The sequence below is a fragment of the Ranitomeya imitator genome, chromosome 1 (genome assembly GCF_032444005.1).
Source record: "Ranitomeya imitator isolate aRanImi1 chromosome 1, aRanImi1.pri, whole genome shotgun sequence".
Classification (NCBI taxonomy): Eukaryota; Metazoa; Chordata; class Amphibia; order Anura; family Dendrobatidae; genus Ranitomeya; species Ranitomeya imitator.
Genome location: NC_091282.1, coordinates 651677271 through 651693129, shown reverse-complemented (window position 1 = coordinate 651693129; position 15859 = coordinate 651677271). Strand labels below are relative to the sequence as shown.

The 15859-nt window shown below is 45.8% G+C and overlaps 1 protein-coding gene across 2 annotated transcripts in view; it reads right to left on the bottom strand.

The window, feature by feature from the left end:
- Positions 1–15298, bottom strand: part of MTMR11 (myotubularin related protein 11) — a 59484-nt gene extending 44186 nt beyond the window's left edge. For both annotated transcript variants that reach the window (XM_069728667.1, XM_069728676.1), the window contains exons 1-5: positions 14936–15298; positions 11642–11705; positions 8064–8200; positions 6184–6256; positions 3046–3188 (exon numbers count right to left, since the gene is read on the bottom strand). In XM_069728667.1, coding sequence (XP_069584768.1) covers positions 3046–3188; positions 6184–6256; positions 8064–8200; positions 11642–11705; positions 14936–14992 — 474 coding nt within the window. In that variant the 5' untranslated portion in view covers positions 14993–15298. The remainder of the gene's footprint in view (positions 1–3045; positions 3189–6183; positions 6257–8063; positions 8201–11641; positions 11706–14935) is intronic.
- Positions 15299–15859: the final 561 nt, after the last annotated feature.

The window sequence follows — 15859 nt, the reverse complement described above, 5'->3', positions numbered from 1 at the left end:
GATTGGGTTGGTTGGTGTCTAATTGAGCGCTGAACGTCCGACTACTGAAGCAACAGAAAACTTAATTTGCGATTAAAACATGCCGCTATGCTTGTGTGCCTCATGGCAGTGTGACCGCTATGCTTGTGTGCCTCATGGCAGTGTGACCGCTATGCTTGTGTGCCTCATGGCAGTGTGACCGCTATGCTTGTGTGCCTCATGGCAGTGTGACCGCTATGCTTTGTGTGCCTCATGGCAATGTGACCGCTATGCTTGTGTGCCTCATGGCAGTGTGACCGCTATGCTTGTGTGCCTCATGGCAGTGTGACCGCTATGCTTGTGTGCCTCATGGCAGTGTGACCGCTATGCTTGTGTGCCTCATGGCAGTGTGACCGCTATGCTTTGTGTGCCTCATGGCAATGTGACCGCTGTGCTTGTGTGCCTCATGGCAGTGTGACCGCTATGCTTTGTGTGCCTCATGGCAATGTGACCGCTATGCTTGTGTGCCTCATGGCAGTGTGACCGCTATGCTTGTGTGCCTCATGGCAGTGTGACCGCTATGCTTGTGTGCCTCATGGCAGTGTGACCGCTATGCTTGTGTGCCTCATGGCAGTGTGACCGCTATGCTTGTGTGCCTCATGGCAGTGTGACCGCTATGCTTGTGTGCCTCATGGCAGTGTGACCGCTATGCTTTGTGTGCCTCATGGCAATGTGACCGCTATGCTTGTGTGCCTCATGGCAGTGTGACCGCTTTGCTTGTGTGCCTCATAGAAATGTGACCGCTTTGCTTATGTGCCTCATAGAAATGTGACCGCTTTGCTTGTGTGCCTCATAGAAATGTGACCGCTATGCGTGTGTGCCTCATAGAAATGTGACCGCTATGTGACGCGGGATTTCCAGGACAGACAGACGGAAAAACCCTTAGATAATTATATATATCTATATATATAATTGTCTAAGGGTTTTTCCGTCTGTCTGTCTGTCTGTCTGTCTTTCTGTCTGTCTGTCTGTCCTGGAAATCCCGCGTCGCTGATTGGTCGAGGCAACCTTTATGACATCATCGTCGCCATGATGTGCCCGTCTCTGATTGGAATATGCATGTCCCCGTAGTATATGGACAATGATGATTCCAGAATTCGCGGCCGATTGTGCCCGTCGCTGCTTGGTCGAGGCAACCTTTATGACATCATCGTCGCCATGGCAACCATTATGACATCTACGTCGATAATGTGCCCGTCGTTGAATCAGAAACGTGTGATTTCTACGTCCTTTATGACATCATCGTCGCTGTGCCCGTCGCTGATTGGTCGAGGCCGCAAGTCACCAGTCATACGGGTTTTGTCCTATCCTATCCGAGGGACAGAGAGAGAGACACCACATCTGTGTGGACCTTACGAGAGGCTTAGCAGTAAGGGACTACACCTCTACAGTGCAAGGGAAGGCTATTGATTTCCACCTGGACAAGGGGACTCTGGACTCGCCTCCAAACCGGCCGGACTCTACTTGCCCTGTGATCCAGTGCCCTGGACTCTGGCTGCTGAAACCAACAGTAAACAAGGTAAAGAGACTGCAATCCTGTGTCTTCGATCCTTACTGCACCTCTCACCATACCACCATCTACACAATGGTAAGCCCTAGGAATATACTTCACCTGTGGGAAGATATACCATCTAGCTGCCATAACAGCACTCCAGCGGACCCCTTAATGCAGCGTCGGTCACCCTGACCGAATACCACCGGTGGCGTCACGAACATAAACTTTATCCCTTTAAAGTCCTTTCCCTTTTACATGGGCGCCCAGGGCCACGGACCGGGTCACAGCCACCGTGACATCTCCCTGTGAACACCGGACCCGGTACCGAGTACCCCTAGCCTGTGGGGCAACTCATCTGCCTCATAGAAATATAACCGCTATGCTTGTGTGCTTCATAGAAATGTGACTGCTATGCTTGTGTGCTTCATAGAAATGTGACCGCTATGCTTGTGTGCTTCATAGAAATGTGACTGCTATGCTTGTGTGCTTCATAGAAATGTGACCACTATGCTTGTGTGCTTCATAGAAATGTGACCGCTATGCTTGTGTGCTTCATAGAAATGTGACCGCTATGCTTGTGTGCATCATAGAAATGTGACCGCTATGCTTGTGTGCTTCATAGAAATGTGACCGCTATGCTTGTGTGCTTCATAGAAATGTGACCGCTATGCTTGTGTGCATCATAGAAGTGTGACCGCTATGCTTGTGTGCATCATAGAAATGTGACCGCTATGCTTGTGTGCTTCATAGAAATGTGACCGCTATGCTTGTGTGCTTCATAGAAATGTGACCGCTATGCTTGTGTGCATCATAGAAGTGTGACCGCTATGCTTGTGTGCTTCATAGAAGTGTGACCGCTATGCTTGTGTGCTTCATAAAAATGTGACCGCTATGCTTGTGTGCATCATAGAAGTGTGACCGCTATGCTTGTGTACCTCATGGCAGTGTGACCGCTATGCTTGTGCACCTCATGGCAGCGTGACCGCTATGCTTGTGTACCTCATGGCAGTGTGACCGCTGTGCGTGTGTGCCTCATAGAAGTGTGACCGCTAGGCTTGTGTACCTCATGGCAGCATGACCGCTATGCTTGTGCACCTCATGGCAGCGTTACCGCTATGCTTGTGTGCCTCATAGAAGTGTGACCGCTATGCTTGTGTACCTCATGGCAGCGTGACCACTGTGCTTGTGCACCTCATGGCAGCGTTACCGCTATGCTTGTGTGCCTCATAGAAGTGTGACCGCTATGCTTGTGTACCTCATGGCAGCGTGACCGCTATGCTTTGCATGCTTCATAGAAGTGTGACTGCTATGCTTGTGTCCTCATGGCAATGTTACTGCTATGCTTGTATGCCTCATAGGTTTGCAAAGAAAGAAAAACACAAAAGCATCCACAAAACGTCCCTCGAAAATCCAAAAACAGAATAGACAAGGTTCTGCTTTTTCCTACCTATATCAAGAGAGACACCAACGGCCTTGTCCCTTCAATAAAGATGTCCACAATGGTAGTCATCAATTAAGAGCTGTCCACTTACACTAAAAGCTTCAGTTTTCAAGCCATTGTCACTGAAGTGAAAGTGCATCAGCTGAAACCCTCTGCAGTAGATCAGTAACTCTTCAGGGACAAACTTCAGGCTCAATGATGGGGTGACAACTTTCACTTTACTCTGATTGGTCACTAGAAAAATATAGATCGAAAAAAATAAGTCAATGCACAGGGTTCCATGCCCAAGCTTGACTTGGGCCCTGGTGGGTCAAAATGCTTCTGTCTTTACTAGCTCTCATGTACTAGCATAGCTTCACTACTGGAATGATTTTCCCTTTTACATGTACTAGCACAGCTTCATTACTGGAATGATTTCCTTTTCAGACGATCTCGGTGAGTTTGTCTCTTAGGCCGGGATCACACACACGTGAGATACGTCCGAGTCTCGCAGGTGAAATCCCTCCTCTGGCGCCGGCACTCCGGAGCGGAGCGTGCAGCCGCACAGCAGCACATGGAGCTGCACGCTCCGCTCCCAAGTGGCAGCGCCAGAGGAGGGATTTCACGTGCGAGACTCGGCCATATCTCGCGTATGTGTGATCCCGGCCTTAAAGCACTCCTCAGCACTGCTGCATCTTCCTGCTGTTTCCACTTGGCTATAGTGGGCACAGCCAGTGTCTGCTGGAATTTAACCCTGCTCTGTCCTGCAAAGATTAGGTTCCCTGGCCTATCTCCTGTGAGCAGGGTATCTTTAAGCAGCCCCTCTAACCACTCCTTCCCTGAATGTTGTTTCTGCTAGTGTTTGTCTGCTAGTGTTCTGCACTTGTTTGCATTGTTACTCCCATTATCGACCTGGCTTGTTTATCACTACGTCATCACAGGTCATTCTCGCGATGCATTACTGGGAACGGGAGCATCGCAAGCATCGGGAAGGCTGCTGTGGATGCCGGAAGGTGAGAATATCAAGATTTTTTATTTTTTTTATTATTTTTCACATTACATCATTTTACTATTGATGTTGCATAGGCAGCATCAATAGTAAAAATAGATAGAGAGAGACTGAGAGAGAATTTCCCTGACTGGAAATTCTTCCAGGCATGCTCAGATTCAAAAGACGGCATCTGTCGCTGGATTCCTGCTTTTGACATTCTGTGTCCATAGGCTTCCATTAGAGCCAATGACCGACAGTGCAGGATCTGTCGCTGAGCAATTTTCCGACATACTGAAAAAACGTTCCTCTGCGCGTTGTCTCTGCCCGACGGACAGCGATTTTACGACGGATCCAGTGCACGACGGATGAAACGGAAGGCCATCCGTCACAATCCATCGCTAATACAAGTCTATGGGAAAAAAACGGATCCTGCAGAAACATTTGCTGGATCCGTTTTTTCACAAAACGACTCATTGTGACGAGAAAAGAAAGACGGAAGTGTGAAAGAGGCCATACTGGTACTTGCCAGGCCCAAAGTCTTCGATCTGATATGCGTACTGTAGTTTTTCACATACAGGGGCTTCTCATTAAATTAGAATATCATCAAAAAGTTTATTTATTTCCGATCTTCAATACAAAAAGTGAAACTCATATAATATCCAGTCATTGCAAACAGAGTGATCAATTTCAAGCGAGCATCTTTAGCAATGACCTATTGTGGCTTACCCTCCTTGTGGAGTGTGTCAGTGACTGCCTTCTGGACATCTGTCAAGTCAGCAGTCTTCCCCATGATTGTGGAGCTAGTGAAAGAGACTAACGGACCTTTTTAAACACTTAAGGTACCGTCACATTTAGCGACGCTGCAGCAATATAGACAACGATGTCGATCGCTGCAGCGTCGCTGTTTAGTCGTTGTGTGGTCTCTGGAGAGCTGTCACACAGACAGCTCTCCAGCGACCAACGATGCTGAAGTTCCCGGGTAACCAGGGTAAACATCGGGTTCCTAAGCGCAGGGCCGCGCTTAGTAACCCGATGTTTACCCTGGTTACCATTGTAAATGTAAAAAAAAAAACCACTACATACTTACATTCTGGTGTCTGTCGCGTCCCCCGGCGTCAGCTTCCCTGCACTGTGTAAGCGCCGGCCGTAAAGCAGAGCGGTGACTTCACCGTTGTGCCCTGCTTTACGGCCGGCCGGCGCTGACACTGGGGGACGCAGGGAAGCTGACGCCGGGGGACGCGACAGACACCGGAATGTAAGTATGTAGTGTTTTGTTTTTTTTTCATTTACAATGGTAACCAGGGTAAATATCGGGTTACTAAGCGTGGCCCTGCGCTTAGTAACCCGATGTTTACCCTGGTTACAAGTGAACACATCGCTGGATCGGCGTCACACACGCCGATCCAGCGATGACAGCGGGTGATCCAGCGACAAAATAAAGTTCTGGCCTTCTAGCTCCGACCAGCGATGTCACAGCAGGATCCTGATCTCTGCTGCGTGTCAAACACAACGATATCGCTAGCGTGGACGCTGCAACGTTACAGATCGCTAGCGATATCGTTCTAAAGTTGCTCAGTGTGAAGGTACCTTTAGGAAGCCTTTGCAGGTGTTTTTGTTAATCTAATTTACTGAGATAATGACTTTTTTGATGATATTGTAATATAGTGAGAAGCACCTGTAAAATGTAGCTTAAAAGCTTGGCTGGAAACAGAGTCTAGTTGATGACTCCTTTGAAGAAGAGTCTAGTTGATGACTGCTTCCTTTCTTACCGTCCATCCTGCTTTGATTGACAGTTACAACTATACCCAAACAGGTATATCCCTGTCAATCAGGCCCCACTGGGTGGGATGAAGGTGTGAAAACCTGCTCTCCATGTGTCAGGCTTACTTGTGTAATATGTAGCTTTCCGTAATGAGTGAGCCAGTCTAGATTTGATACATGATTGGACAGGTGCCCTTTAATTGTCTTTCTATCCTGTACTACCCAACCTCCAGGAGCTGCTACTAAAGCCTTCTTTTATTTTTTTCTCTATGAAAGTGGCTGAAATCTGCAGCAAAATCCGTAAACACAATATCATATGTTCATCTCCCTTTATTTTTCTGCCGGCGTCCATTAATCTAATATTTTGGTCCCAGCAGAATTACCTGCTAATTCAGAATCTCGGAGGACGCCTTTGATCTCTCCGGTGTAAATCTGGATAATACAGGCATTCAGCAGTGAGGAATGATTTACTGCATAGAGTAACATGTCAGCTCTCACCTGCCAAAATCCTGTCAGCACAGGGTAGAGAGATATCATTGTCGCTGTCAAATATCACCTCCTGGGAGGAATCCTGTCACAGAACAAACACGTTTTGTAACTGTTTCACATCATAGGAACACAACAAAGTGAGGCATCTGGAGTTTAAAAAAAACAAGGATGTTAAAGCGAAATTTCGCCCAGGGCTCGCTTCCCCTGAATCATTCAGTTGTCCCTACAATGGCCTAGAAAGCCGAGATTTCCATTGAAATTGTTTTTTTGTAAAGGGTTCCTCCAATGTGTAGTTACTACCGTTACATATTTGTTGAGGCACCCTGGTATACTCGTTTTCCCCTCTGGGAACTTGCATATTGTTTTAAGTGAAAGTGATACAAATCACAACAAATAGAACTTTAGGTAGGAACTATAACAGCAACTGTGTATAAAGCAATATGCATGTATACTGAGCACCTCTATCCTCCTATGTGTACATACTGTGACCCTCCCTGCTTCTGTGTATATATTCTATGCCCTCTTTCTTTTTTTTCTATGTGTATGTACAGTGCCCTACTTTGTGTGTGTAGTGTGCCCTCTTCTTCTCTAATATGTGTATGTGCTGTGCCCCCTTCTCTTCTGTGTGTATATAATGTGCCCTCTTCTCTTCTGTGTGTATATACTATGCCTTTGTCTCTTCTTTATGAATGTACTGTGTACTCTTCTCTTCTGTGTGTGTATTGCACCCTCTTCTTCTCTTCTGTGTGTGTACAGTGCCCTCTTCTCTTCTGTGTGTATATACTGTGCTCTTTTCTCCTCTTTATGAATGTACTGTGCCATCTTCTTCTGGTTTGTGTGTGTACTATGCTCTGTTCTCTTTAGTGTGCTTATACTGTGCCCTTTTGTCTCTTTTATAAATGTACTGCGCCCTCTTCTTCTGTTCTGCATATATACTGTGCCCTATTCTCTTTTGTGTACAAATACTATGCCCTTTTCTTCTCTCCTATATGAATGTACTTTGCCCTCGTCTTTTGTTCTGCATGTATAAGATGCTCTCTTGTGCTGTGTGTGTAATGTGCCCTCTTCTTCTGTTCTGCATGTGTAATGTGCCCTCTTCTGTTTTGTGTAACTATACTGTGCCCTATTGTTCTCTCCTTTATGAATTTACTGTGCCTTCTTCTGTTCTGCATATGTACTGTACCCTCTTCTTCTGCTGTGCGTGTGAATTGTGCCCTCTTCTCTTTTGTGTATATGTGTTTTTTTCTTTTCTCCTATATGAATGTGCTGTGCCTTCTTCTTCTCTTCTGTTTTTGTATGTACTGTACCCTCTTCCTCCCTTCTGTGTAAGTATGTAATGGAGCCTCTTCTATGCATGTATGTAAAGTGTTCACTTCTATGTGTATGTACTATGCCCTCTTCTCTTTTGTGTATATATGTCTTTTTCTTCTCTCCTTTATGAATTTCCGATGCCACCTTCTTCTCTGTTTTTGTATGTACTGTGCCCTCTTCTATGCATGTATGTACTGTGCTTTCCTCTCTTTTGTGTGTGTGTGCTGTGCCCTCTTCACTTCTCTTCTGTGTGTTTATGTACTTTGTCCTCTTCTTCTGTGTGTATATTTACTGTGCTCTCATCTTCTCTTCTGTGTGTATGTACTGTGCTTTCTTCTTCACTTGTATGTATCTACTGCGTGAAAAACTCCTGCTTCTTGTATCGGAGAGTGAGACCAGAGAACGCTCCAAGAATTTTAATTCCTCTGTTATATGACCGTTGTAGCCACTGGTATATTTGAATGCATTTTCAGTCTTATAAAAACAAAACAAAAACTTCTGAAAAATTGCGTGTGATAGTAGGCGAAGGTGTGAGCATACGCCAAACTGCAAGGTGAGGGATTTATTTCTGCCATTACCTGAGTGGAGCTGAAACAATCTGGTCGGAAAGCGATCCGGTAGCTGGTACAATACAGGGTTCCAAAAACATCATGGTAGCCATCTTTGAAATGCAATCGTTTTCTAACCCTTAAGGATTTCTCATGTACCTGTTCACCTGTGAGACACAAGAGTGCACACGCTCACATACCAGGCCGCACCTTCCCCTATAAAACGTAAACCGTAGTCTCTGTATATATTACATAGCGTGCCGATAATGGTCACCTTAGAACAGGCTGAATGTATTTAGGCAGAAAATTCGCGGTGTCGCGTGCTTTCCTGTTGTGGTTTGCGTGAAGACTTAATACAGTAATGCTTGTGAAGACATTATAAAAAACATGCTATACGACAAGTGGGAGGAGAGCTTATTTGCATACTGTGACGTTAAAGTGACAGACACCCTCACCAAGTGCTACTGTGGTTCTCCCAGTGCTGCTGCCACTTTTTTCTAATCAGTGGTCACAAAGAAGGAGGTCATCATAATAACCAATCAGATCACTAGCTAATGAGCTCTAATATGATCGGCAGCCCTAGAGATCAGGGGACCAACTTCTAGAATGATAGGGGAGGCCACATCCACATCCAGGCAAGGGATGACTGGAAAGCTGACCACATACATGCAAGGCAGTCTCCATTCACTTCTATGAAAGTTGTCTCTATACAGTGGGGGAAATAAGTATTTGATCCCTTGCTGGTTTTGTAAGTTTGCTCACTAACAAAGACATGAACAGTCTATAATTTTAAAGGGTAGGTTAATTTTAACATTGAAAGATAGAATATCAAAATTAAAATCCAGAAAATCACATTGTATAAATTATAGAAATGTATTTGTATTTTGCAGTGAGAAATAAGTATTTGATCCCTCTGGCAAACAAGACTTAATACTTGGTGGCAAAACCCTTGTTGGCAAGCACAGCAGTCAGATGTTTTTTGTAGTTGATGATGCGGTATGCGCAAATGTCAGGAGGAATTTTGGTGCACTCCTCTTTGCAGATCATTAAGATTTTGAGGCTGTCGTTTGGCAACTTGGAGCTTCAACTCCCTCCATAAATTTTCTATGGGATTAAGGTCTGGAGACTGGCTAGGCCACTCCATCACCTTAATGTGCTTCTTCTTGAGCCACTCCTTTGTTGCCTTGGCTGTATGTTTTGGGTCATTGTCTTGCTGGAATACCCAGCCATGACCCATTTTTAATGTCCTGGTGGAGGGAAGGAGGTTGTCAATCAGGATTTTAAGGGAAACATGGCTCCAACGATTCTCCCATTGATGCGGTGAAGTAGTCCTGTGCCCTTAGCAGAGAAACACCCCAAAAGACAATGTTTCCACCTACATTCGTCACAGTGGGGACGGTGTTCTTTTGGGTCATAGGCAGCATTTCTCTTCTTCCAAACACCGCAAGTTGAGTTAATGCCAAAGAGCTCAATTTTTGTCTCCTCTGACCACAGCACCTTCTCCCAATCACTCACAGAATCATCCAAGTGTTCATTGGCAAACTTCCAACAGGCCTGCACATGTGCCTTCTTGAGCAGGGGACCTTGCGGGCACTGCAGGATTTTAAACCTTTACGGCGTAATGTGTTACCTTCCTCATTATCAAGGACACCCCACGAGGTGAGATTTTGCATGGTGCCCCAGATCGATATCGATTGACAGTCATTTTGCATTTCTTCCATTTTCTTACTATTGCACCAACAGTTGTCCCCTTCTCACCCAGCGCCTTATTTATGGTTTTGTAGACCATTCCAGCTTTGTGAAGGTCTATGATCTTGTCCCTGACATCCTTATAAAGCTCTTGGCTTGGTCTTGCCCATGTTGTAGAGGTTAGAGTCTGACTGATTAGTTGAGTCTGTGGACAGGAGTCATTTATAAATGTGACTATGTAAGACAGCTGTCTATAATGCAGGTAATGAGTTGATTAGGAGAGTCTAACTGGTCTGTAGGAGCCAGAACTCTTAGGGTATGTGTCCACTTTCAGGATGGCCGGCGGTATCGTCGGAGCGGCTTAGCCGCCCTGTGGTAAGCCCCGCCCCCTTTCTGGGACGCGATGATGCCGGATGTGTTCATAGCACACATCTGGGATCATCGCTCCCCACCATAGGGCCCTGTGCTATATCTTGCGGCGACCCAGCGTCGCCGCAAGATATATGGACATGCTGCGATCTGAAAAGACGCGCAGCATGTCCGGAGTCGCAGGGCCGCCGCGTGCGTGTTACCACGCATAGTGGAGACGGGATTTCATTAAATCCCCTCCACTATGCTGTAACATCTGGACGCTGCGTGTCTGACGCTGCGGCTCTATGCAGCGTCAGACACGCAGCGTTTCCTGCACGTTGACACATACCCTTAATGGTTGGTAGCGGATCAAATACTTATTTCTCACTGCAAAATGCAAATAAGTTTATATAATTTATACAATGTGATTTTCTGGATTTTATTTTTGATATTCTATCTCTCAATGTTAAAAGTAACCTACTTTGTCAGTGGGCAAACTTACAAAATCAGCAAGGGATCAAATACTTATTTCCCCCACTGTAGATGTGAATGATGTAGATGTAGAATGGAGAAAGTCATGTATGTGTGTGTCCACCTACAACAATGGAGCACCGTGGGAATATTATTCGGGTGAGAGTCTGTGAGGCCCTTTTTCTCCCTCTCATCGGTAGTGATCCAAGCTCACAGGCTCCACCTATGGAAACGTCAGCTACGAATGTACGACTCGTCACTAATTTCAAGATATCTTACTTGATCTCGATGGGGCGGTTGTCAGTAGTCTGTCTCCCACAAAAAAACAGCTCTGAACAACTAAAATGAGCCCTAATGTGATGAGGACAAGTCTTCAGATCCTGTATTAGAAATAAGACTTTTCCCGTTTACTGAAAGAAAGCAGAGTCCTTGGAAATTGTGAGCAACTGAATACACAGCTGAACTTATAGAGGACCAGTCACTTGCCATAATTGTTTCTTACACTGTGTAAATGTCGCTGACTGTCCTCCTGAAACCGGAGATATCTAGTTTTAATAGCCAAGTGGGTGTGGCCCTTAATTCTTTTCTGTGGGTGTGTTCCTGAGGATCACACACACATTTGGCTAACAGGACTACTACTTTTCTGTCCAGGGAAGAGGGGGCATATCTCAGGAATGGAGAGGCGCAGGAACAAATGGAAAACATCCACGACTTAAGGAGAACAGCGACTTTTACACAAGGTAAATAAATTACATCTTTATGACAAGTGACAGGTCCCTTTAAAACTTCTTTACAAAGAACTAGAGTTTCCCATGCCGAAGAAAAGCAGATCGGGCAGAAAGGCCAAGCAGAGAAACCACTCCCCGGAGAGATATGGCCTTAATTATAAAGTGGGGGTGGAGTGGGGCTGCGACAATAAAAATACAAAATTAGAAAATAAGCTTTAGTGGATCCATATGTCTGAAGTCTGCAGACACAGCAAGAAGGAGGCGGCGGGCTGGACGGGAAGTTTACGTTTGTGGCTTTGTATGCCGGCTACTGTTGCCATGGTAACAGGCAGGCGCGCTGCACCCTCGCGCACATACACGCTTCCTCACCTGGCAGGCATTTCAGACCCACACCGCGCTGGATTATTTTCGGAGAACTTGATGAGCTTCTGACCTGGAGAGATGAAAATAAAATGCATCAAGGGATGTCACTATATATATATATATATATATATACTGTATATATATATATATATATATATATATATATATACAGCGTATGTTCGAAGTGACAATATACTTGTACATAGTTCTCTAGTGTTTAGGCTTAGATATCGATGGCCTATCTATGGACAAATCATCATTGGATCGGTGATTATCTGTCATCTCCACCGGTCAACTCTTAGCAGGTCCACCGGATCATAGTGTCTTGCCTCTCCGGCCCAGCCGGACGGTCCTGAATTTGGCACGCTGTTTCGGGAGGGGGTATTGGCGCTAGGTCTCGCTTTTTTCTAGTTTTTTTTTTATCCTACTCTTTAAGCAGTGTAGCTTGTAAAATAGAAGTCCCCTTTAAACATAGTGGCGGAGGCTACTTTCTCTTGACTAATGTTTCGGTCGTCCTCCTGGTATTGTAATCTCGGCCTCCGCTGCAGAACGTAGCTGGACAGCATGTGTACAAGTTGTCTCCAAATCTGCAGGGTATGACTCACTCGCCTTCATATTCTGGAAACGAAAAGTGTTTTCTGTTCTGTAAATGATGTTCCCGGGTCCGGCTGGAATGTGAAACCTCCCATTGTGGGATCCCAGAAATCCAAATGTAAAAATAAAAATGACGGAAATGGGGGCTAGCGGTCTCCTGCTCACCACCTGCTTCAGCCCTCGTGGCAAATATCAGGGAATATGAAGCACTCGCTGTTCCATCCATGGCCCTCCTTCATCGGCATCACTTACAATCAGCTCTTCCATATTTACATTTACAGACTGCTTCATACATCCAGCACCACACTTTGATCCCCCACACCGGGGGCACAACATGCTGTCTCCGGGTCCATGTGGCCAGCGATGCCCCCTGCCATCTGGTCATACATGCTTGTCTATATCTCCTGAGAGATGAGAAGTTTCCGGGAGCAGATACGGGGAGCTACTAAGGGTCCACTCTTTGTATACCATTAGAACAAGGGTCTCCTAACCCCTTGTGAACCTTGTGCCAACAGGCATGGGGGTACAGTATGGATCTTGGTTGTTTGTCCCATGGGACCAGCTGACAACATAATGTCCAGAATATTCAATGACAATGGATATCAGGGGGGGAAGCAGGCTTGCACATGCTGGGTTTCAGCATGTCTGACCTTGGTTAGGAGAAGTGATGATGCCAGAGGTGTCTGGCAGAGGCTTTTTGTCTCTCCCCAGTGAGAACGCATGCCCGTTCAGATGAGCTGATCGTGCATTTGTTCACACACCAATATAAAATGATTTCGACCTTGATAAACTGCCTTCGGCTTGGGGAAATTCTGATCAGATCTACCATATTGCTTTATGTTCCTGGCTCTGAGGATTTTATAGGCCATTGTTTTGGTGCTGTTTTATGTTCTCAGACATCTTGGCTACAGAATAGACGCAGACAATTAGGAGCTTTGTCAGTAAAACAAGCAGCATCTTGTCCGCTCACAAACCCGGTACAGTTTTCTTTAGAAGTTTCTGGGTCAGCAAAGTTACTTCCTCCAATAATTCCACTTCTATTATTAGTCCGAAGCTGAATAATGAGTTTTGACAATCGTTGCAGCAGGCGCCATATTTCGTGCAGCCTTTGTAAGCCTTAAAGTGGCATTGGACAAGGGGGCAAATGGTCGCTCCACAACTTCCACGTGAGGATTCACTCTGGGTCTTAATAGAACTCCTTGCTGTATTGGCATTGACAGAATTGGGAATCTAGTTTTTGGCACTAGTGTCTAGGTTGGCTATAGTTTTTATTTGGCTCTATTTAAAGAGTTAATTCTCATCTTCATAAAAGGGTATTATTGGATTGGGCTGGAAAATACAAGCACTTTTGCAATTTACAGCATATTAAAATTGTCCACCGTTCATCAGATATTTACACTTTTCTTTTGTTTACAGCTTGTTGTCTAAGAGACCGACCACCGCTGCTGTATAGCTTGTAAGCATCAGGTTTAGGAGATAACAGCGGGCTCCTGAGAACCTGGCCACCTTCAAAATGCTGCTTACAATCTCAACAGAAAAGAGCTTATAAGCACTGCACATGTTCTACTGTCTAGCAGCGGTGGTCGGTCTCCAACGCAACCACCTGTAAAGGAAAAATGTTAATATCTCAAGAACGGCTGCAAATTTTAATAAGCAGTACATTGCAAATCTGCTTGTAGTTCCATGCACTATCTGACAATGTCCTTTTATAAAAATGGAAATTACCCTTTGAAGCCGTGGAAGAGCAGCCGCCCCATAGACCACTTTGTCAACAGGAAGATTTAGCGACCTAAACGTCATAGGGTCCCATTTTATAACACCGTGAGCGTTATACAGTCATCCTAAAAAAAAAAAAGGAATTTAATGTCCACCACCAGGACGGAGGACACTGTTGTCGCTGTTGGATACATACAGACAGGGGCGCAGTCGTGGAGCAAACTGGAGCCCAAAAGGTCCTTTGGCCCATGACTCAAATACTTTTGAAGCCCTTTTGGAAATTTTATGTTTGGACCCACAAGCTTGACGTTGCGCCTTTACCTAGGGATACCCCAGACCTTTATTCGTGGTCAGACACAAGGGGCACTGATCCTAACACATAGCCCTCATCTCCCCGAACTAATTTGCCATATCCTAATCCCTCGGACTGAGCCCATTTGGCGTTAAACGGTAAAATGGAGCATAGTGGGGTTATCCAGTGTCTCAACCCAGACGTCCCCCTCTAGGGGATCACACATGGGATCCCTGCTCCGGATAGACTTTTTTTTGCAACTAACTGCTTCCTAATGAGGAGATTAAAGCCAGACCTATAATTTCCAGTCCCAGGTGGCACAAGTCTGCTCCATCTGCACAGACGGCCATATATACAGTTACCAATGCTTTATACATGGCAGTATCCAACCCCAAAATGACAGATATTGGTTATCGGTGCTCTCGTCACGATACAGTCATAATCGATTAACACTTCACGTCCTGCAACTTGGCAAAATGGACTGTGACCAAGCAAGGGGAATGGGAGCAGAAACAGACGGGCACATGATGGACCATACAGAAGACATTACAGCACATTGGTGGAGAAGTGAAGAGTCAGGGGTATAGCCTGTTTCCCCTCCCTGCTCTCCATGGAGGAGGACTGCAGAGATACAATGTTTCCTCTTACTGTAAACAAACACTGGGACTCTGCTGGGCATGGGGGAAGGCTTCACTTACCATGGTCTCTCTGGGGTCCTGCTTCAGGGTGAAGGTGTTCTTGGGTCTGGACAACATGGTGGCGGGAGGCAGAGGACAGCCAGGAGTACAGCACTGAGTAGACAGCTGGAGAGTCAGCTCCTCTGTGCTGCTCCCATGGTGACAGTATAAAGAGGACTTTGTTCTAGAGCTGAGTCCTGCAGAATAGGTTGGGGCTGGCTAGAAGACCCCCCTGCCCATGTGTGCAGTGCTGCTGGGACTGTGAGGCTGGCAGGGATTCCCCCTGCAGTGTGGGGTGTCAGGCTCAGCCTCTCCTCCTCCTCCTCCTCCTCCTGCTGCAGTGTCTGATCTCCATAGTGAAGCTGACACTGTAGCCACATGTATTCTCAGCCTCTTAAAGGGACAGGGGATGCAAGACTCAGCGTTGTGCGGAGCCGGTAGCCAAGCAGCCTTTTGGACTTTTATAACTCTTTCATTGGCCTAGGTAATTTGAGTGTTTCTTATAAGGACTTCAGAAAAAAATATGAATTATTATTTATTTTTTCTTCAAAGTATTACGGTACAGGGGAGGTGCAGGACGTTACAGATTTTCAGCAGACTCATCAGCACACAGATATTGTGGGAGAATAAACTTTAATTTGGGATATTCATCATCAAAAACATGGCAGATACAGGAAAAAGAAAAAACAGGGGTCATACAACACAGACTAGAGAGGAACCACATGCACATAAGCAATAACGGTTAACACAGCGCCATCTGCTGGCTGCTCAGTACAGTCCCTCCTCAGCATAAGTCTGCAGCTGTTGTATACTCAAACAAGGGGTCGTCCCAAATGTGTGGACCCCCATAGATAGCAAAGCCCAAACTTGGTGGTATTTGTGGTCTCTTCTCCACAATGACACTAATAGGGATCATGGATACAGGAGTGAGATGTGGCTTGTCAT